A 23,710-nucleotide genomic window follows, 5' to 3' on the forward strand; every position below is an offset into this window, starting at 1 on the left:
TTTTTTTTTTTTTTTTTTCCCAAGACTCATTTTGCCCTAGAAAGATTTGCTATTAAAAATGGCAATTTAACTATGTGGCATATAAATAAGATCAATCAAAAATTAAATCATATTTTCTTTAATTTTCAGCCTAAATATGTGTGGGCATTCATCTTAACAACTGCAAATGCGCCAATATAAACCTTTCGCAAATAAAGTATTGCTATATTCATAGTCTACAATGTTTATTTAATTTTTAGATGGTTACTATCGCCTAATGGTATTTCTATTAACAAAATATTATCTTCCAGTGCAAACAAATCAAAAGATTATATTATTAGCGACAAGAAAAATTTAATGGAAATAGATTTTAATGTGTAGTGCATAAGTTATTAAGACTTAAAACCATGAAGATGCACGTTTCTATATTAGAAAAAAATTTTCAATGCTTTAAAAGTATCATAAAACAGTAAAACTGTCAATCATAGAGCGTACAGGTGCATTTGAAACATCATTAGTGATAAAAGAGATATCTTTAAAATAGAAAATAGCTGTGAAATTTAAAGCTTATTTTGTTCACAACAAAATACAACTGACGAAATTGGATTATAATGGGAAATGCTTGAGTTATGTGGAAAAAAAACCATATTTTCATCATTTTTTGATTCCATAAAAATTTTCAAAGCTATCAAATTATTGGAAGAAATGATCCAAACACAAAGTTTAAGGTCATAAATTAAAGCTTCTTAAACAAGCTTTCAGATACTTTTTACGGAAATTGTCTATGAGGATTAGTTTTAAAATTATATGAACATGAAAGTGGATAAAAACTAATTTTTTTGTAAAATCGTGGAAATTTCAAACAGCCATAACTTCTAAACTAATTAACCGATTTAGCCCATCTTCGAACTTGACCGTGATAATCGTCCATAGAATGAGTGTGAAAAATTTCATCAAGATTAGATAATAATTGTAACCGCAGTCGTGTCCTCAAAACTTGGTTATATATATATATATTAGGGTGTTTGAAAAAAACAAACAATTTTTTTTTTTATGGTGTACGAAAATTGAAAGTACAACTAAAAATACAAATTTTGGCACCAATCCGGGCTCTTAATAATGATATTAAGGTTTGCCTCAATCCATTTTTCTATTTTCCATTTAAATAACACGGGAAAAAAATTTTTTTTTTTTTTTTAGAATTTTCTAGTTCCCAAACTAATCAACGGATTTTTATGCACAATACATTATTTGTAGGAAATTGAACGCTCTACAAAAAAAGTCTCTTATCATTTTTTGATAAATCCCACTGTTCAAAAGTTATTTAAGCCTTAAGTCAAATTTATCGTAAATTTTGAGACTTTTTCACTTTTCCGGCAAAACTTTTTGTAGATAATTTTATTCCTTACAAATTATTATAAATAAAGTTTTTCGAAATTCCACATTGATCACAAGTTATTCTCATTTCAATGTTAAGCTCTTAAAAAGATAGATTTCTGATTAATTTCAAGAGTTTGACATTGAAATGAAAATAACTTGTAAACAATGTGGAATTTCGAAAAACTTTATTCAGAATAATTTGTGAGGAATAAAATTGTCTATAAAAAGTTTTAATGAAATTTTTTGATACGACTGATAGCTTGGCCGGAAAAGTAAAAAAATCTCAAAATTTACGATAAATTTGACTGAAGAACGGTTTTCAGATAATTTTGTCCCAGCTTTTCTCTAAAATAAAAGCTCTAAACGCAAAATAAAGACACAGACCCGATGCTTTACTCTACGAACTAGCGAAGTGCACTTGAATTTTTTGATAACTTCCATTTGTTTACGAGAAAAGCTTGGACAAAGTTCCTATTTAATGTACAAGTGTAACAGAGATAGTACCGTTTATCCAGTTGAGTGCGAATAGAGAAACAAATGAAAACGCATCTGAAGGCTTAAATAACTTTTGAACAGTGGGATTTATCGAAAAATTATAAGAGACTTTTTTCGTAGAGCGTTCAATTTCCTACAAATAATGCATTATGCATAGAAATTCGTTGATTAGTTTGGGAGCTAGAAAATTCTAAAAAAAAAATTTTTTTCCCGTGTTATTTAAATGGAAAATAGAAAAATGGATTGAGGCAAACCTTAATATCATTATTAAGAGCTCGGATTGGTGCCAAAATTTTTATTTTTATTTATACTTTCAATTTTCGAACACCATAAAAAAAATTGTTTGTTTTTTTAAAACACCTTAATATATATACATACATATATAAATTTTTCAACGAATGGTATTTTCGAACTCTATTCAATTAATTATGATAGGTTATGACAAAATTTTTTGAAAAGTTGACCATGAGGACAAATACAATACCTAGATTTTTAAAAAAATTTACCTAATATAGATTTGTTCTGTTATGGGCCTTTTATCGATGCTACACCCGGACTTTTTTGCACACCTCTTTCTTAATTCTTTTCTATTTTCGGACGTTAAATGTTGACATAAACAGTGGTATGATAATAGCAAAAAAATTTCCTTTAGTTTTACTCTATAATTCAACTATGCAATTTATTTTCACTTCAAATTCAAATGAGGGTTATGAGGTGTGTACCTTTGGATTTTCCGAACTTTTTTATTTTCTTGTAAACCGTTCGAAATTATTTGGAACCACCTGAGGGGACTTTGGCATTCTACGGTTTTTAATTCTATTCCATCAAAGAACTCGCAGGTCGAGTCAGTGAATGTCTCGTCCGATAATTAACAAGTATATTTATATATGTTTGAGCTTCCTGAAGGCGGAATCAATTTTAGTTTATTGTGACTTGTTAAAATTTTCTCATAATCGAATGGTTCGTAATCGGAGTAGTTTTCATTCTCACTGGAAGTTGGGTATTCTAGCGGCCGTAGATGTTGATTCGATAACAGCCATGTCCTATAGATAAAAATACTTCATTTAACACACTCACGGTTTTCGCGTTTTATCATCTCTGAAAACTAGATTCTTAGTTACAGTTATCTTAAACATTTTTTTCAAATCTATCGCAAATTATTAAAATTTATTAACAAGTTTAGGTAGGTTCAAGGGATTATATATATATATATATATATATATATATATATATATATATATATATATAAATATAAGTAGAAATAAACTTTTTTTGTATACACTTGCTTTTACATTACTTTGCATTTTCAAGCCGTCAATATCTTAAATAATTAAATTCCAATGCACTTTATTTCATATTATGTTAATAATCGTTTTTTTTTTTTGGTTAATTAATTTTGAATAATATTCATTTACAAGTCGATAGTTATAGCAAGCCATCACGATAATATAAATCACTTCGTTTTTTTCATGTATAACTTCTTGAAAACTCGTAATTCCCAAGTAAGAGCCAATGGTATCGAACGTAAGAATTCTATAAAAAGATACAAGTTAAATAAGTGCTGAAAATATATACAATCAACAAAATCTTTATTTATTTTATTTTATTTTTACTTGTATCACTCATCGTGTTTTACAAGACTTTACCTTCAAATTCTCTTTTATTTCATACTTTTATCTCGCCTCTCTCATTGTTTGTTTTTGCCTATTTTACAAACTAAGTATATAAGACTTACTGATCGATCCTTACTTAAACTTTTACTTTTTCCCGAAAGTAGGCGCGCAAATTTTTTTCTACTTTGACTCTACCACTTAATTTTTGCGGCTGTGGCCCAAATCGTGCATATGACTGTACTGCATCATCACGGTGATGCCCTACTACCTTCCTTGTGCAATGGAGGTGTAGTGGCATAGGAATACCACAGAGAAAACCCAGCCAAATAGTAATCATACTCGATACTACTTAACTTTGGTGATCGCCCGAGCCACGTGCGTGCTGAACGGCTGCCTCAGGCGCTGGTCAACAAAATATTTTGATTTTTTGGTGGTATACCCGTCGATGACTTTTTGGAGGGTTCAATATGTCTGTTAACTATCAGTGTCTATTTTCACGTATCCGTCTATGATAAGTACGTAAGCCGACTCCTTACCGATAGAGGATTTTTACTTTTTTTTAGGTCCAAATCTTCACTACAGTTCATTCAAAGTCACTTGCTATACCGAATTCAACTAAAACATGTATTGCTCCTTCTCACCACTGATCTCCTACCAAGTGAGGATTTGTAAGTTTCATGAATTCAAGTCCTCACTGCAGCTTATTTAAATTCGCCTGCCATACCGAATACAAGTAGAAAGGAATATTTTTCTCCTCCTTACCACTCTCTGCTTACAACCAAAGACTTGTAATTTTCATAAATCCAAGCCCTCACTACAGATCATTTCAATTTTGTTAGTAGTTTACTGGACGAGTATACGCACCTAAAAATAGGTAAAATCTCTATACTGCACCCAAATATGATTAAATAAAATTTATTAATAAACTTAATCAATATGTAATGTATGTAAAAAGTAATTATTTCATAATTACAACATTTTATTTTTTTATTATTGTCATTACATAAAAAATCTAATTTATTTTAGTGTTCATCTGCAAAATGAATACTTTAGAAAACAATTATTACTACATATTTGTATTCAAATAGTATTGTCAATTGTAACAACAAATAGTATGCTTTGTTTTTCCATGATTACTTATTGTTCTTTCTGTAATTTCCTTTCATTAATAACATTTTAAGATCTATCTCGTTACAAAAAAATTCTGATGAAATATTTTTTGTATCAGACACTTGAAATGTACGACACTTATCATCAAATTAATTCATACACTTACCGACCTCTCTCTCATTTTCCATAAATACTCAAAAACATTCTTACCAAATAAATAAACGCGGGTTATAACCTGCAATTTATAGGCACTAAATGAGACGCTCGTGTGGTGGTACCCTCGCTTTCAGTTTAGGCTCCAATCCTCACACCTCGCATCTTAAACACGATCGCACACAATAGATAAATTACTATTCGATAGTTTTTTGCGATTTTTTTTTCGTCTAGAACACTACTTGTATCTTCTAAACCCGCTGGATTATCTGAAGAATCGTACCACGTTCTACAACCAAATGAATTTAAACAGTTTTTTACGTGTTTCTTAATATAGTATGAAATATGTGGACGTTTGCTGAATCGATTGTTATTCCACCGAGATCATTGAAAAATCCCACAGGTCGTATTCTCAATAAATGAAATCAAATCCTCACTAAATCTCATTTCAATTTAACTGTTATACCGTAAACATGTAAAATAGAATATTTTGCTTCTCCCCACCAGTACATCTCTACCAACTGAAGACTTGGAATTTTTATAATTTCAAGTCCTCACTACAACTCATTTCAATTCACCAACTACACCGAATCCATGTAGAATTGTATAGTTTGCTCCTTCCGACTGCTACCAAACTACACAATTACAGAATAATTGATTTGAATTGAATATTGAAACTACATGTCCAGAATTGCATAATTAAGGATTGACTGCGGTAAATTCCTGAATACATTTGAATTCGTCGTAATACGTTGATTCGTATTTTATTAGACAAAGTTAGAGCACTCTAAGACGGAATGCAACTGCTAACAATTTACCATAAAAAAGGAAACTGCTCTAACAGAAAATCAACCTCTCAACAGATGACGACACCAAGCTAAAATTTTCTGTGGTGCACTCGGAAAAGCGCTGAGGGTGCTTTAAAATCACTTCGTTCGGTACGACTATCTCTTTCACGCTAAATCATTTCTACACTTTTTTAACTGCACCTAGGTGAGTTAAAAACATGTCGGTATAAAGACAATTTATTGAAGAATAGTTTCAATCTCATGTTAAGTTTGATATCATTGAGTTAAAATAAAGTATTTTAATCCAAGAAATCAGTTTTGTTAATTGTCTCGTATGAAAGCTCGTAATCCTGTAAATCTCGATACACATAACTGATCAACACAATTGTATTTTAATTAGCTTTTTATTTTTAATTTCAAAAATTCTTTTGAAACTCACGATTCAAGTCTTGTTTGTTTATTTGTAATCAATATTTTTTGTATCAATCGAACAGTCGCAGCTGCGTCAGATTGTTTATATTACTAACGCAATATGGTAACGATTACCATTTCATATAATAGGATTAATCATATGCTTTGTAATTGTTATTATGTATTAAGATAAATATAATTGAAAACTTTGCGATCGTAATAATTACGATTCGGATATAGCAGAAGCGACAATATTTTTCATGATATTAGCATTGAAACTTGAAGTTCCAATGTCTCTGTAGCCAATGGAAACAATCCGATTTCAGTCCAATGTCGCGAAAAAAATATAAGCAAACGCGTAAATTGTGAATGTTTACAATCAGCGGGCAGAAACATAAGTGCTTTGTCTCTTGGGCAAAAATAAATAATGTTTCTGCCCGCTGATTGAAGGCATTCAGAATTTTAATTCTGATACTTATCATTTTCCCGAGTGGAACTATCGCCGCCATTTTTATGACTTAAAACACTAATGGCATCCCCAAAAAGCTTGGAGATAAGTGAACACTAGGTGACAAATGATGGCGAATGTATATATTGGCTTGTCTCAAATCCTTAGTGATTATAAGTGGAGGTAACCCGTATGGGTTGGGGAGAACTTGCGTCCCACCACTTATCTTACGCAAGCAGTTGACCAGAGCTGAAGTCTGGTACCATGGGGGACCCATTCCAAGCCCCACTTCGACCAGAGTCTCTTTATTTCCTGAGATGGGAGGAGTGCTTGGGTCCATGTGCGGTCGGACTCGTGGTGGCTGTGCGTGAGGCACCCACATGCACTGCATGCCTAATGGGTAAGCAAATGTGAGCATATGCTCATATTTCGCTTTTATAATATATGGTGGAGTCATAATATACAAATAGGGTTACGCAGCGCGAGTATGTCCGAAAGGGCGAGGTATCGGCCTCCCGTCGAACGGAGGTGGACCTAACGGTCCTGTTACATTAAATTTTTTGATGCTTGTCATTCCCCGAGCATTTTCCTAACTGTGATTTGACTTGATTAATTAGAGTTGACAAGTTCGGGAAAGTAGAAAATCTATCAGGGGATGAACAAGCGGATAATTGCTTGTTGGGAACCCGAAAGAAACAAGTGGAGGAAGCCCTTTACATAAGATATGGGAAGAACTTGCGCCCCACCACTGATCCTACACAAGCATGTTAACCAGCGCTAAAAGTCTGGTACCTCGGGGGGCCTTTCCAAGTCCACTGTGACCAGAGTCTCTCTATTTCCTGAGGTTGGAGCAGTGTTTGGCGTGGGTTGAGGATCCAGTGATCGGTAAAATGGGAATTTTATTGATCACTGAAACTTCGTCGGTTCAACTGTATCGGCAATGGGTTTTTTTTCTGTGGTTTCTCCTTGCTACTACATTCTCACTGAGGTGAGCATTACGATTGTAGAGGTGTAGAGCATTCTGTAATGATGTAAATCAGCAGGCATAACTCGGTCCACAGCTGCACAAAACCGCGTAATAAGAAAAAATGAGCTAAGTAAAATTGTATACCATGTGACAGGCAAGGCCTACATACATGGTGAACTATAATCGAGAAAAAAAGGAAAGAAATAATCCAAATATTTATAAATATTCAGGTGGGCAACAATAGAGTATTGATTGACCTTCCGTGATGATCACTTGGATTCCTTAATTTTTATTACTTTAAAATTTGGCACTTACTGTGATAAACAATATGAGGTGCATAGTTATCCCTGCTGGTAGCCTTGAAGTGGATCTGCGAATAATATCCGTAATGGAGGTCGTAGAAGAAAATGGTCCCCGAGGATGTCTGCAGTCGGTCTACGTAAATGACTGGAAGTTACGTTCCACCGCTTATACTCTTCCAAAAGGCAGGTTAATCCTCTGAAAGGTTGATGTTGGACACTCCACTTCAAATCCCAGCGCTGAATAACGATTTCGGTAGTAAACTGTAATTGGGACGGACCGTGATAGGATCTCTAAAGGTCTTCAACTATCGTCCGGCATACGCGGCACAAATGAGCCTTCTTGTCTGATCTTCGGCTTCTTAGCATTAATTATTCGGATGCTGATAGGAAGCTTCTGGGCTGCTGGTAGTAGCGCCCGAAATTTAACTATGTTTAGCGTATATTAAATAAAATACGAATATGTATTTTTGCCTTGACGTCCGAATGGCAAAAATACATCTTAGCTCTACCAGATCTTGAGATCAACTGGTTCGATTCTGCTGCTCTTCGATTGTATACATTTATCGGAATGTTGACGATGCATCTCAGGTTTCATGTGAGAAAATCGTCATGGCTCGAGTCCCATGCATCGTCATCTGTTTAGACTATCGGTGAGCTACAGTAACTCTCTTATCGCAAGAGATTTCTGTTACATTTTTGGCGTTAAAAGAAATAATCTCGCCACCAAAACAACAATTTATTTATTTAAGGATGATTCTAAGAAGTGTCAAATCTTTTATTCGCCCACTTGGGCGAATAATTAATTCGATACTTGAAAAAAAATCTGTTTATCGGTTGAACCTGCAGACTATCCCTAAACTGCCCGCTGTTTTCGAGCTCCTTGAACTTGAAAACATTGTTGTGAATACATTTTCGAGCTCGAAAATACTTTTGTACGCTGTTTTTTTAACCTTTCGTTACTCGCGTCCACTCGCCCGACGATTTTCATCGCGTGGCGAGCACTGTGCCGCCCATGCTAAATGAAATGCAGCGTTGCCAAATCATACTACTGTAATGAATTATTTCTTACAGTAACAACAGTAAGTTTGGCAACGTGGTTACAAAAATTGAATCGACAATTTAACTCGCATAATGAGCACTGTGCCGCTTTTTCACATTCTTGTTATACATAAATATCTTTTTTTTATATTTAAAGTGTATATTTATTAATTATATACATATATAACAGAAATATAGATTTCAAAGAAAGAATTGGTTAAGTATAAAGTCACTAATATCCATACAGTAACGTTTATTGCAATTTTAGTCAAAAAGGCGGCGTCACGCTCATAGCGCGAGTAACGAAAGGTTAAAAAAAAGACGTTTTTTTACCATTTTTTTCCAACGAAATTTAATAGCATTGTTAATTTTCTTGTTGGAAAGCTGAAAAGCTAAATGTTCATTTATAATTAGTAGAAAATAAATTCATCAATGCTGATTTCTTTCAGTTAAGAAGTCATTATAAACTCGACGTAAAATGTACAAGATAATACGTCAAAATTTACTCGAAGTCAACAAATTTTTTAAACTTCGTTTCTCGAAAGTAAAAAAAATTTAATATTAACATCATCATTCTTGTTTTTTTTTGGAAGGATTCATCAAGGAATGCTTAATGTAATTTGATGGGAATCATTTATTTTATTACAAATTAAAATTTATTGAAGTATATTCAACTAGTTTTACAAAAAAAAAAAAATAATTATTACCGCAATATATGCTCGATTGAATACTGTCTTATGTTATAAAAATTGAGTGTGATTGTCTATAACTTACAAATCGTAATGAATAATTTAATTTCTTGTTACAGAAAGTAATAAACTTCTTGAAAGATGGGTACACTGCTGATAATAGCACATGTTAGTCAATACTCTCTCATGCCTATGATGGAGGCTAGGAGTAATGAAGCGTAAAGACATGGACTCATACGATCTATTTGGAGAAGATGTCAGTGGCTCGATGCTTGATGCCCTTCCTGATCTTGGAGGGAATGATCATTTCGATCCAGCCGGCGCAGCTAATCCTGTCGTAACATCTCGAGATGGTACGAATTCTGGACCTAACGGAGGAGGGAGTTACATTAATTCATCGTATAGTATTTCGCAAGAATCTCCTCTGCAGAAATTAGCATCCTTTGGTGGTGCTGAATTTAGTAACGCAAATCAATTACAGAATCCAAATCAGCGCACAATGTTTAATCAAAATTTAGGAACATTTGACAGTAATTCTGCGCAAAGAAGTATTGTACCTGGATCATTCCAAAATCAAGTTAGAAATATGATCCCACAGCATAGAGGTCCACATCCTATAACAGGAAGCCAGTATCCAGGTTATTCAGACAATATGTATTCTATGGAGCAACAACATCAAATGGCAAGAGCAAGTATGGGTATGGATCCAAATATGCAAGGATGGTCTGGGAACAGTTCGTATACTCAACTACAGAGGCACTATAATCAAATGGCACCTCAATCAACATCTTATAGACAGCATATGTCTCAGTATTCTCAGTCACAAGATCAATCAGGGATCAATCAGAAGATTCCACAGCAGCAACATTTTGGGCCGCAGCAAGGTATGCTAGGAAATATAGGTGTACCTCATCAAAGTATGCAAGCTGGAGGTACAGGTGTTGTTTATCAACATATGGTCAGCCAGCAACAACATTATCAACAAAATCCAGCAGGAATATATCAGACATCTGGTGGTTTTTCGAGTTTTGCGTCAGCAATGCATCAGCAGCAGCAACAACAACAACAACAACAACAGCAGCAACAACAACAGAGCCCACAACAGTCACAACGAATGCCACATCATCATCCGTCCCTCGCGACTCATCAAAGTCATCCGTCGCATTCACAATATCCCCAACATTCGCAGCAACATCCTGTCAACCAGCAGCAGCCTTTAGATTCGCAGTATCCCCATCACACACCCCCAGTATTTAATCAACCACAACACACTGGAGCGCAACACCCTGGTCCTCCACATACATCACCACAGCTTCCAGGAACGCAGCATTCAGGGCAACCGCTCCCGACTTCACAACATACGGGTTCCAATACGCAATTTGGGCAGTCAAAACTTGCTACAAGTCCTCAATATCGTGCTACGTTTCCTCAATTGTCTCCTCAAATGTCTCCAAGACCACAAATGTCCCCACGACCACCACCTGTTCAACAACAAATGTCTCCGAGGCCAATAATGTCGCCAGTTAAACCGGCAACTCTGTCACCACATTCACAAGTTCAAATTTCACATCAACAACAATCGAATCAGACTAGTTCTGTACCACCTTGTCCATCTGCATCAATGACTTTAAATTCATCCATTACTCCTCAGCAGACTACTCTACAAGCATTGGAACAAATGGTTATCCCTGGTGTAGCTACTTCTAATTCAAATAAATCTGCGCAAGATTATACTCAATTTCAAACTCGACCGCCAATGTCTCATTCTTCTAATCTTATTGCGTCGCCAAAAAATTCAATGCCGATGATGCCTAATCCAAGAATGCCAGTTCCGTCTCAATGGCCTCATTCGCAACAGCAGCAATCACAACAACATTCTCAACCTCCACATCCACAGTTACAATCGTCTCAACCACAGCAAACTCAGCCACAACACCAGCCACAAGGACATCCTCAATCGCAAATGATGTCAAATATGAATGTTACTGACAGTCGAAATATCACTGATTCTCAGCCAACTTCAATGACAGAACAAGTATCGATGTTTCCTGTTAGTAGTAATGAAAATGTACATAATATTGTTGGAACAACAAGAGATTCATCTGAAAATATATCAAACACTGTAGTTGGATCTTCTCAAGATTCTGAGATCGTAGAGCAGTCGAATACTAAAAAAAGTGTAGAAACACTTAATCAACCAACAGAAGATTCAGTTATAAGCAAATCAACGCAAAAAATTGAACAAAGTGCTGTAATAAAATCTTTAGAAATCGAATCTGTGCAGACACTTCCAGCTTCGAGTACAAGCGGCAATATTGATTGTAGCACACCCCCACCAACGATGCCATTACAGTCATCAAATAATACTTCAGCTTCTATAACAATATCTAGTGAAGATAATGAAGCGTCAAATTCGAAAGTTGATGAACAATCTGAGTTAAATTCGTATCAAAATTTACCAACTTCCGAAGCACCTGCAATAACATCTTCTCAACATTCAATTATGAGCCCATCACAACCACAGCAAATACAGCAACTTCATACAGGACAGTCTATAGTACCACAACATATACAATCTCAAAATGAGCAACAACCTCACCAATCTTTACCCAACCATCTGCACCATTTACAGATTAATCAAACTCATTTACAATCGCAACAGACGTTAACAAGTCAACAATCCATTCAGACAGGACAATCGCAAATGTTGCAACCACAGCAACAATCATTGGCTGATTCAGTTCAATCTCAAGTCTCTCAACAACCCTTAATTAATCAATCTCAATCTCAAATCAATCAACAATCTCAGCCAGTTTTTCAACAGCAGCAGCAGCAGCAACAACAACAACAACAACAACAACCACAACAACCACAACAACAACAACAGCAGCAACAACAAATGTCGACAGATGCTACTCAATCACTACTTTTGGGCCAAACATCACAAACAGGTCCAATTCAGCCACTTCAAACGACACAAAGTCATAACATCCAACTTCCTCCAGCTATGCCAGCAGTACAAATGAATCAACAATCATCAGCGCAATCTTCAATACCTCAACCACCTCATCAATCTCAACAACAATCTCCAGTGATACCTCCAATGCAATCACAACAGTCTCTTGTCACTCAACAAATTAATATAAGTTGTAATAATAATAATAACAATAATGCATCATCTCAATTGCAAGCAACACAGTCTATTCCGCAGACACATATGGATGTTCAATCGCAACTACCTTCTGTAGTCCAATCTACAAATGTTGGGGTTGTATCTCATCAAACTACTACCGGCCCCTTACCCAACAGTCAATCGCCTCATTCGGTTCAATCAGGTTTCGGCGAGTACACAAATATTCAAAAACAGAGTGGGATTTACCCGAACGAAATGATTGTAGGATCAGGGCAGCCGCAGTATCACACTGGTGCCGAAATTGTAGGGAATACAGCTATACCAAAAATATATGGAATGTCTTCCGGGCAAACATCAAACGTTGTAGGAGGAGGCTTGAATAGTTCTTCTTCAGTAATGACGCATCATCAGGAAAGAGCTGCACTGCAGCAACAACTTCAAGAACTATTTTGTATGGCTCCATCCCCTGAAAATCAGGAAAAAATCACTGCCCTACAGGAAAAGTTACAAGCACTGCAGCAGCATGAAACTAATGATCAATGTAATGGTGGAGCTCATTGTATTTTGCAAACACCACTCTTTAGCTCTGCGGTTGTTGATAGTCCTCAAGTTTCTAGTACAACGGGCCGCGGCCGTAGCAAAGGTACTCCAAGAACGAAGAAAAATAGAAAGAAAGTCGATAAAGAAGTAATTACACCTGTTTTGAATCAGTCTATATCACAGCCAGAACAACCTGTATCAGACAATCTAGTCACTCCTGGAGACAGTAGTAATATAATTGATAGTGTAGCTGATTTCGAAGATAATAAACCATCATCTGGTAATACAGAGGACGAATGGAATAAAAGTAGAAAGTCGCGACAACCTAGGAAACCACGGAAGCCAAAAGAATCTAAAGAAGCAAAAGAAAAGTCAGTAAAGAAAGAGCCAAAGTCTTGTAAGGAAATAAAATCTAAAGGAAGGAAGAAAAAAGACAAAGAAGGAAAAGAATGCTTTAAGCGTGGAAGAAAAAAAGCTGTGCAGTCTGATTCCGCTGATGAAGAAACAGGACGTGAAATCGGAAATGTATCTGATTCAAAAAGTGTGCAAGATGCAGATATAAAATGCAATGATGCACCGATTCAGGATGATCAAGAACACGTAGACTCGTCCACTGTTGAACCAATTTTGACAGAGAAAGATGAAGATGAAGAAAAAGTTGATGCTGAGGAACTAGATGAAGATACAAAAAAAGATGACTTGAAAAAATCTTCTGAATCAATAACTCCAGCTAAAAAGAAATCCTCTCGGAAACGATCAGTTGGAGGTAAATCGTCTACTGGGCGATCACCTAGAAGTTTCAAAAAACGAAAAAATCGAATGGCACCCGATTCTGATGGTGAAGAATTGGCAGCAACTCCACCGCCTTCTCCAGAAGCTGGCGAAGATGCTAACAAACGACGGTCTGCTAGAAATACTCACAGAAAAAAATATATCGATGATGTTATGCTGAGATTTTCTGACGACGAAGTACCTCTTGCAGAGTCACATACTACTAAAAAATTAGAAGGTTCCAGTGTAAAAGTTGCATCCACTAAAAAAGACAGTGATGCAACTGAAATCACGCTTAATAAACCAAATTTTGTCTACATAAATACTACCGACGAGGATTCAATGGTAGTACAGCACATTCTATGCATGAGAATGGGTAAAAGAGAGATTAAAGAACCAATTTCAACAGAAACTAAAGAAGATGATAAGACTGCTAGTACTGAACAAACCCCATCTTCTCAGTCAAATCCTTCTGACAAAACTACGGATTCTCAGATAGACGAAAAATCGGATGAAGTAGTTGACAATTTAACTGAAGACATAAAAAACGATAAAGAAGAAGAAGAAGGAGAAGGAGAAGAAGAAGAATCCAATGAAAATAAACCATTGGTGGAAGAAGCATCGAAGAAAGAATTAGAAGAAAGTGAACAGACGAATGAATCGAAAGAAGTCACAGAGCCAAGTGACACTAAAGTTGAAGAATCTGAAGAGGTTGGATGTACTAAAAACTTGAAATCGGAAACAAAATCACGAACTATTGAAGTTGAAGAATATTTAGTCAAGTATAGAAATTTTTCGTACTTACATTGCGAATGGAAAACAGAAGAAGAATTATACAAAGGAGATAAAAGAATACAAGCTAAATTGAAAAGATTCAAGCAAAAAATTCAACAAAATACCAACATCTTTGAGAATACAGAAGACGATCCCTTTAACCCAGACTTTGTTGAAGTCGATCGTGTATTAGATGAGGCGACTCATACTGATCCTATAACTGGAGAAACAGTAAGGCACTATCTCGTTAAATGGCGTTCTTTACAATATGAAGATTCTACGTGGGAATTAGAAGAAGATGTTGATCCTGAAAAAATAGCACTTTTTCATAAGTTCAATAAACTTCCGCCAAAAGATCAATGGAAACCGAAGAAAAAACCTAATGCTTCGGCATGGGTTAAGCTCAATGAATCACCAATTTACAAAGGAGGAAATAGTTTAAGGCCGTACCAATTAGAAGGATTGAATTGGTTACTTTTCTCCTGGTATAACGTACATAATTGTATTTTAGCCGATGAAATGGGTTTAGGAAAAACCATTCAGTCTTTAACGTTTGTTGATGCTGTATATAAATATGGTATTCGAGGTCCGTTTTTGATAATTGCTCCTCTTTCAACTATTCCCAATTGGCAACGTGAATTTGAAGGATGGACTGACATGAATGTGGTTGTGTATCATGGCTCGGCAGCTAGTCGCACTATGCTTCAAGAATATGAAGTTTACTATAAAAATGACAAGGGACAACAAATAAAAGATTTAATTAAATTTAATGTTCTAATTACAACTTTTGAATTCATAATAACCGATTTCAATGAGTTGAAAGGTTACAATTGGAGATTGTGTGTTATTGATGAGGCTCATAGATTAAAAAATAGAAATTGTAAGCTACTGGAAGGCTTAAGACAATTGAATTTAGAACATCGAGTTCTTCTGTCTGGTACACCACTTCAAAATAATGTTAATGAACTTTTTTCATTATTAAATTTTCTTGAGCCTACCCAGTTCTCTAGCAGTGAAGCTTTTTTGAAAGAATTTGGTAATTTGAGTTGTGAAAGTGAAGTTAACAAATTACAACTTCTTCTTAAACCTATGATGTTGAGAAGACTAAAGGAAGATGTTGAGAAATCTCTAGCTCCTAAAGAAGAAACTGTTGTTGAAGTCGAGTTAACAAATATTCAAAAAAAATATTATCGCGGTATATTAGAGAGAAATTTTTCTTTTTTAGCTAAAGGAACTACATCAGCAAACATTCCTAATCTTATGAATACAATGATGGAATTGAGAAAGTGTTGCATCCATCCATTTTTGTTGAATGGTGCTGAGGATCAAATTCAACTTGACTATAAAGATAAAGAAGATTCTGAAGCATATTTTCATGCGTTGGTTAATAGTTCCGGAAAAATGGTGCTTATTGACAAGTTATTACCGAAATTGAAATCAAGCGGTCATCGAGTTTTAATTTTCAGCCAAATGGTCAAGTGCTTGGATTTACTAGAAGATTATCTTCTCTATAAAAAATATCCTTATGAGAGAATTGATGGCAGAATTCGAGGTAATTTGAGACAAGCTGCTATTGATCGTTACAGCAAACCTGATTCAGACAGATTTGTCTTCTTGCTATGCACTAAAGCGGGAGGTTTGGGAATAAATCTTACTGCTGCTGATACTGTCATTATATATGACAGTGATTGGAATCCACAGAATGACTTACAAGCGCAAGCAAGGTGTCATAGAATTGGCCAACAGAAAATGGTTAAAGTTTATCGTCTGTTGTGTCGTAATACCTACGAACGAGAGATGTTCGATAAGGCATCCATGAAATTAGGACTTGATAAAGCTATTTTGCAATCTATGAATACTATCCAAGGTGGTAAAGATCCTGGAAACAAGCAATTGACAAAAAAAGAAATCGAAGATTTACTGAAGAAAGGAGCTTACGGTGCAATTATGGACGATGACAATGCCGGAGATAAATTTTGCGAGGAAGATATTGATCTTATTCTCGAACGAAGAACTCAAATAATTACTATTGAAGCTGAAAAAGGATCTACATTTTCCAAAGCTAGCTTTGCCTGTTCTTCTAATAGATCTGATATTAATATTGATGATCCTGATTTTTGGAAGAAGTGGGCTAAGAAAGCGGAAATTGATACGACTGAGAAAAAAGAAGAAGAGGATCTTGTCATTTCTGAGCCAAGAAGAAGAACTCAAATTAAACGATATGGACACGATGAATCCGTTGTTGACATGTCCGAGTTAGATAGTTCAGATGACAGTGACGATGATAATACTGGCTTATCAGGTAGAGGTATGTTAGAGTCAGCATGCTTAAAAAATTTACTTGTAAACACACCCATACAAACATACTTATTAGAGGGTCCAAAATTCGTTTTTGTTTAAATTTTTTAAGTAATTAATTTATAGCACTCTAAAAATCCATGCGGAACCAATATATTATCGGACAATATTTCTTAATAATTACACAGTAAAAAATAATGTGTTGAAATTAACATAATCTGTGTATTAAGAACGGTTCACACAATATTTGTGTTATTTTTTAACCCTTCAGGCCTCTTTAGAAAACATCGTACAGAGTATCATCGTCCAAAAATTTCAAACTTTTAATCGAAAACGTTAATTAGAAAAATATTATCATGCACATACTCAATAATGACGCAATTATAATTTATTTGAATATTTATACAAAATTCTACAAACTTGAACGTCCTCATGTACTTGTTTTTACTTTTAAATTTTGTAAACAATGACAGATATAACAGCTGAAAAAAAATGGCGGTGAATACCGTAAAGATTCGGAATTACCCAAACCGTATTAATTTTTACGCCCTACTTCACTCGCGTGATGAGAAAAAATTCCCATGGCTTTTAAAAATAAATATTTTTTAAGTATTTTCTAGGTTCGAAATAATTTTTAAATTTCATAAAAATAGTAAACATTTCACTATGTCATTCCATTTGAAATTATTTAGAAAAAAAAATATTTTAAGTCGAGCATAAGAATAAAAAACCCATCCAGCGGGTGCTAAAGGGTAAACACAGATTATTCGTGTTGAATTTCAACCCGAAATTCGGGTAATATGAGATGTAAAATTAACACTTTTTAAATGTCAACGGCAACACACAAAAAATGTTAACTTTTACGTTTTATTTTTGTACCATAGATATTTAGTTAACATAATTTATATATTATTTTGAGGTTATCAGTAGTGACGACAATTATTATTTAACATTCAGCTATTTTTTTATAGTAAATAATGTTTTTATTAGAGTAAAGATTTAAAAAAAAATCTTTTAAAAAAACACATTGTTATTTAGCAAAAAAAAATAATTTTAACAATACATGAAAAATTCAAAATTATGACTTAATCTCTGTTATTAGAATAGTAAAAATTTCAGTTTCCAGTAAATGGTAAATTTAATATCTTAAGGTAGTTCACTCGCAAAACGACTTTTCTTAGGAATGGGATGAAATTAATACATGAAATTAATAAAAATGTCTATATATGTCTATAATATTTAATGAAAAAAAAAAAAAAAACGAAATTTCAAAAAATCAAAAAGTGCATAATTAACATGCTAGAGATTTACCAAGTACAAGAAAAACATGTAGTTTCCTGAATATCTTGGAAACGGTTCTTACTATTTTTTTTTAAAAACTTATCCACTATTAAATGAAAAAATTAGAAATTTTTTGAAAAAAATTCTGAATTTTTTGACCCCTTTGTTTAAAAAATATTGATTTTTAAACTATAAATAATTTTAAAATACTTGACGTGTGGTGGGGCACAGCAATCACAACTCGGCAACGTTGCAGTCGTCATACTTAGCCCACGGAAATTCAAATGTCACTTAGTTAGGTTAATTTTTGAGCATGAAAATATTGAAGGTCAAAAAATTTTTGGAAAATTTTTCGAAATAATTTTTATGAATGTTAAACAGTTATTCAATGATTTTAAACAAACAAAAAAATTATTTTTTGATATTAAACTTATATTAATGATAGCTCGGCTGTCCAATTCCAAAACACAGTAAGTGACAAATTTTTCAAAATCGATTTTTTAGTATTTTTAGTTCCAATGGAGTTTTGTGAACATGATTCTATACATATTTCAAAAATTTTATTTTTGTCAGTTACTGTGTTTTGAAATTGGTCAGCCGAGCTTTTCTAATAGTTTTAGAATTTTTAAAAATTATGATATTAAAAGTAGCACACATCGAACAACTCTTTTTTTTTATTTGCGATTTTCTTGTAAGTTTAAAAAAAAATTATGAAAATATGCACAAAAATTAATTCTATCCAAAATTTGTGATTGTCAATAATAACAAACTACGTGTATACTAAACTCACACTATATAAAGATTGCTACCTATACGTTTAATCTATAGACTATTCAATATAAATGTTTGCAGCATTGCCACATTTATTATACTCATCAGTGTAATTGTATTAGTGTGTATCTGTATATTTAAAAATAAAATGTATTGGATACAATCTCTCACAAAAATAAAACATTCTCGCATTGAGTATCTAGAACTTTTTGTAGTTATGAATACGCTTTACTTTTGGCTACGAATATCGCGAGTGAACTACCTTAATAATTCAAACTTTTAAGTTAAATTGACATTGCGGCTATATCGATTTCACTTTCATTTTTCTTATAATTTTTTCGTCACTATCAATTGACTTTTTAAGATGAATTTCGTGTTAATTTCAAAGTAACATTTAATAAATGTTGATAATTTCAATTTTTGTATTAAGTAATACTTTGAAAATGTTAAATAGTAGATCGATTTAAAATTTTGAAGTAACATAGTGAAATGTGTTGATTTAACACAAAATAATCTACACAAAAAATGTAACATGGACCGTTTTTAACACACCCACACATACTATTTTTTATTGTGTAGTTTCCATATGTGGTTGTATGTCTTAGGATTTTGATTCCTTGTTGACCAACTAAACTGTACATTTTCATATCATTTTATTTAAGATCATTTCAGAAAATTAAATATAATCACGTGCTTTCATATCTTGCCAGAGATAATAATATATAGAATCATTCAAGTGTTTATATGCCCATGTATGATTATTTTTTACTCTATTTCTAATAATTTAAAATTATTTCTTGCAATGCCGTGATCATTAGACATTCAAATCGTTTAATTTTTAATCGAATCAGAATTTGACTATAAATGTCCTTGACAGCTAACGCTTTACTGATTCGCACCCGGGACTCTACGCACAAAATACCGAAGCTTCAGCTACGCTATGCAATCGACAGCGGCTACTAAGTTTAGTCAGCTTGTGCATCGTTTTAAATTTCTATGTGTCGGCCGTTTTTCCTTTAAAGATCTTGATGAAATCCCTAGTTAAGAAAAGTGATGAGAAAAGATTTTTTAAAAATTGGAATGATTTTTAATCTTTCTGAATACTTACTAAAAATTAAAAAGTATTTGAAGCGATTAAAAAAAGTTTTTAGTAGTTGAAAACTATTTGGAAGTATTTGAAAAAATTGAGTATTTTTTAATTTTTCTAAATCTCTCAATGAATCGAAATTTCAGTATTATTTAGTTATTAAAACAAATTTTGAAAGCATTTGAAAATTGTAATATTTTGAATTTTTTCGAATCGCTGTATAAAATAGAATTTCATTAGTATTATTGAGTGATTGAAAACTATTTAAAAAAATTTTATATTTTCGAATCGTTCCAAGTCTTTCAACAGTTAAAAAAAATTTACTATTGTTTGGTGATTATTAATTACCCAGGTAGCACAGAGTGAACTTTAAGATGTCTTAAGGATGTCTTTTAAAAGGACAAGACAAATGTTTTTTTTGTCTCGAAGCCATCTTTTTTGGTATAAATACGACATGCAAATGTTGGTTCCGGAGACAGAAAAAATTTGCGTTGTTTTTCCTGTCTCATGTCAATTGAAAAGTCGTTTAGATGACTTATTTTACCACTATTCGTAATTAACTTTTTGTCGTCACTTGTGTTAAGTCTTTTAAGTAAACATTTTTTCAGTGACATAAATTTCTGATCATTTTGTCAACATATCGATGCCTTATCGACAAGTCAAAAAGTAGCCTACAAACTGATATCTTATAGATGTCACAAAGGCAAGTGTGCTACCTGGGTATTGTAAAGTATTTAAAAAATCGAATTTCAAATCTCCCCAAATTATTGAATAATGGATAATTTGAAACTTTTCAAAAGGATTTAATGTCAAATCGCTTTTCTTACTCAGGGCTACCATTGATAAATAGTTTCGAATCAATAATTTTTGTTTTCAGTGACTTCTGTTTTTCGTTTATAACTATTGATGCATACAGTTTTTTTTTCTTCGAAGTTTTTCACTTCGTACTATTTACATGGTACAGAACATACCATCCACAACTCGGATGCATACAGTCATCTTCACTTCACTCCTACAAAAAAAATATTTCTTTGATCTGTACTAGTAGTTAAATAACTTGATGTTTAACAAAATAACTTCAAGTGATTATTGTTGAAAATTTGTCTTGTGGAAAAATTTGTGATTATGAATTTAAAGCTCAAAAATTTGCTGGATTATTTGTATACAGCTTCCGTCGTTTTCTCTGAGATCACTAATCTTTCCAAAAACTAAATAGTATTGATTGATTTATCGTAATACATTCTCATTTGTTTACAGGAAAAAAAAGACGTGATAAGTTTGGGAAAAAGAGCCGAAAACCTTGTGACGAATATGTACCCCGAGAGGGTGAAGTTGTCTATGGAAATTGGGCTCGAAGTGAATGTTTTAAGGTTGAAAGAGGACTATTAACTTTCGGGTGGGGCCGTTGGGATGAAATTCTCCAGCATAGCCAATTTCGTCGTGGTTGGCGGGATGTTGATATTGAAGATTGTGCTCGTGTTATTTTACTTTTCTGTCTCCGTTATTATCGCGGTGATGAAAAAATACGAAACTTTACGTGGGATTTAATAACACCATTAGAAAATGGTGAAAAAATTAAGTCCGTGTGTCCCAGTGCATCTAATAGAACAAATAGACAAAAGAAAAAAAGTCGTGTAAGGGAAGGCCGTGAAACACGAGGATCTGCAGTAAATAGCGGACCCAATGATCCTAATCACTGGAGTCATGCTGAAAAGTATGACGGAGATATTTTTTTGGAAAATACTTACAAAAAACATCTTAGTCGTCATGCGACAAAGTAAGTATTTATTTTCATTAAATATTTGACAATTCTTCATTACTTTGTATTTTAATTTTAGAGTTCTTCTGCGCGTTCGAATGTTATATTACATCAAACATGAAATTATTGGAGATCTTGTTCAACATATATCTGATGGAGTTCATGTTAGGTTTGTATAACTCAAATTTTCTTATTATGCTTTCACTTAAATGTAATTCAGCATATAGATTATATATTTTTTTATTTGTCTGGAATTTTTTTATCTTTTTCGAAACATCAAAAAAAAAATTTTGTGAGTTTCAATAAGTTTTTTTTCTTCCAAACTGCCGAATTTATTTCGCTCTTTTTATTAAACCTAATTAAGAAATTATTTAATATTTTTTTAAACAAAATTTTTCGATTTTTATGCTGAAATATTTTTTTAAAATTTTTGTATCATTGATAATTTTAAAAAGTCTTGCATTCAAGCACTCACAATAATACAATTTTTGTATAAGTGGCGTAGTGGGATTATGGTTATTTCTATTTTTTGTAGAATTTCAAAAATCAAAAACATGATTCAATTGACAATTCAAAAATAACGTAATTTTAGAAATTTTTTTTAAGTTTAATTTTTTTTTATGCAAAAAAAACATTAATTTATGAATTTTTTTTTTGCTGTTGTACAATTTTAACATGAATATTAGTTTCCCAAACATTCTAAAATATGTATTTTATACATTTTGGTAAAAAAAGTTAAACTAGTAATAAAAAAATCTAAGATACAAAATTTTCAGACAAAAAAAAAAATTAAGTTCCAAAACTGTCTGATTTGGCATGGAATGCCCCATACGTTAGGCTATTTAAAAAAAAAAATCGACAATTTTTATTTTTTTGAAAAACATTAAGATTTGATAAATTATCTCCACACATAGACGTTATCACATATAACCTCATACTACTAAAATTCAAAGGAGTCTCATCAAAATTTCCTATTCGGGACTGAGCCAGTCATATAAGTGGTTGTTCCTAAATTATTTGGAAATCTGGCTTTGTATCAATATTTTCCAACTCGACATTTTTTCGATACATCCAAGTAGTTTAGTTGAACTTCCTAATTTCGGTGGGCTAAATATATGGAAGTGAACAAAATATATATTTTTGATAAAAATTAAATACTGTACGAAAATGGTTCCTTCTTAGCGGTCTTTCTTATCATGCTCATCACTCGAACTCAATTACCGGCCAAGCGTAGGTTCGAACCCTAGCGATTGCTAAATATTTTTTCAGCGATCCTTGAAATTCAGCCCATATGGCCAACTGTATTGACTTGAATTTTATCGTAGTTTTTCCTTGTCCGCTGTCTTAGGTTGGGGCACAAGCGTAGTGTGTACAGTATCAAGTCTAGTTGACCACAGCCGCAACAGAAACCGGACTGATAAATTAGGTTTTAGGAACTTTTAATTAAAATCCCACTATCTTGAATGTTATAATTAGTTTAAAATTGTCAAAACATGATTTGTTGAAACAAATCGACTTTTAAATTTATTCCGCTGAAGAATTATAGAATTCAAAAATTAAAAAAAAATCTTTTTTTCTAACTTCCATTTTCTTCAAGTCGAAAATAGAAAATTACCGTAAGGCTCCTGAATAATAATACTAAGAGCCCATATTGCAACAGGGTCTATGCCTAGAGATTACCGATTTTTCAAAGGTCTTCGAAAAAATAAAAATTGTCGATTTATTTGGAACACCCATTATATACATATGTATATCTACATTAGGGTGGTTTGTTTCAGAGCAATATTTTTTTTTTTCAAGTTGCTGGCTCAGAATCTTGTAGAATATGTAGAAAAAAATAATTTGAGCCTTTAACTACTATTGTAAGAGGTCGCCAGATCATTTGCTAGTTTTACCATTTAAATAACATACAAAACTATTTTT

The 23,710-nt window shown here is 33.2% G+C and overlaps 1 protein-coding gene across 3 annotated transcripts in view; it reads left to right on the forward strand.

The window, feature by feature from the left end:
- Positions 1–23,710, forward strand: part of LOC103573873 (uncharacterized) — a 49,861-nt gene that overhangs the window by 8,821 nt on the left and 17,330 nt on the right. For 2 of the 3 annotated variants that reach the window (XM_053740964.1, XM_053740962.1), the window contains 3 exons: positions 9,493–16,899; positions 21,286–21,805; positions 21,867–21,956. In XM_053740964.1, coding sequence (XP_053596939.1) covers positions 9,585–16,899; positions 21,286–21,805; positions 21,867–21,956 — 7,925 coding nt within the window. In that variant the 5' untranslated portion in view covers positions 9,493–9,584. The remainder of the gene's footprint in view (positions 1–9,492; positions 16,900–21,285; positions 21,806–21,866; positions 21,957–23,710) is intronic. The other variant, XM_053740963.1, reaches the window with a different exon arrangement.

Source organism: Microplitis demolitor, chromosome 7 (genome assembly GCF_026212275.2).
Source record: "Microplitis demolitor isolate Queensland-Clemson2020A chromosome 7, iyMicDemo2.1a, whole genome shotgun sequence".
Classification (NCBI taxonomy): domain Eukaryota; kingdom Metazoa; phylum Arthropoda; class Insecta; order Hymenoptera; family Braconidae; genus Microplitis; species Microplitis demolitor.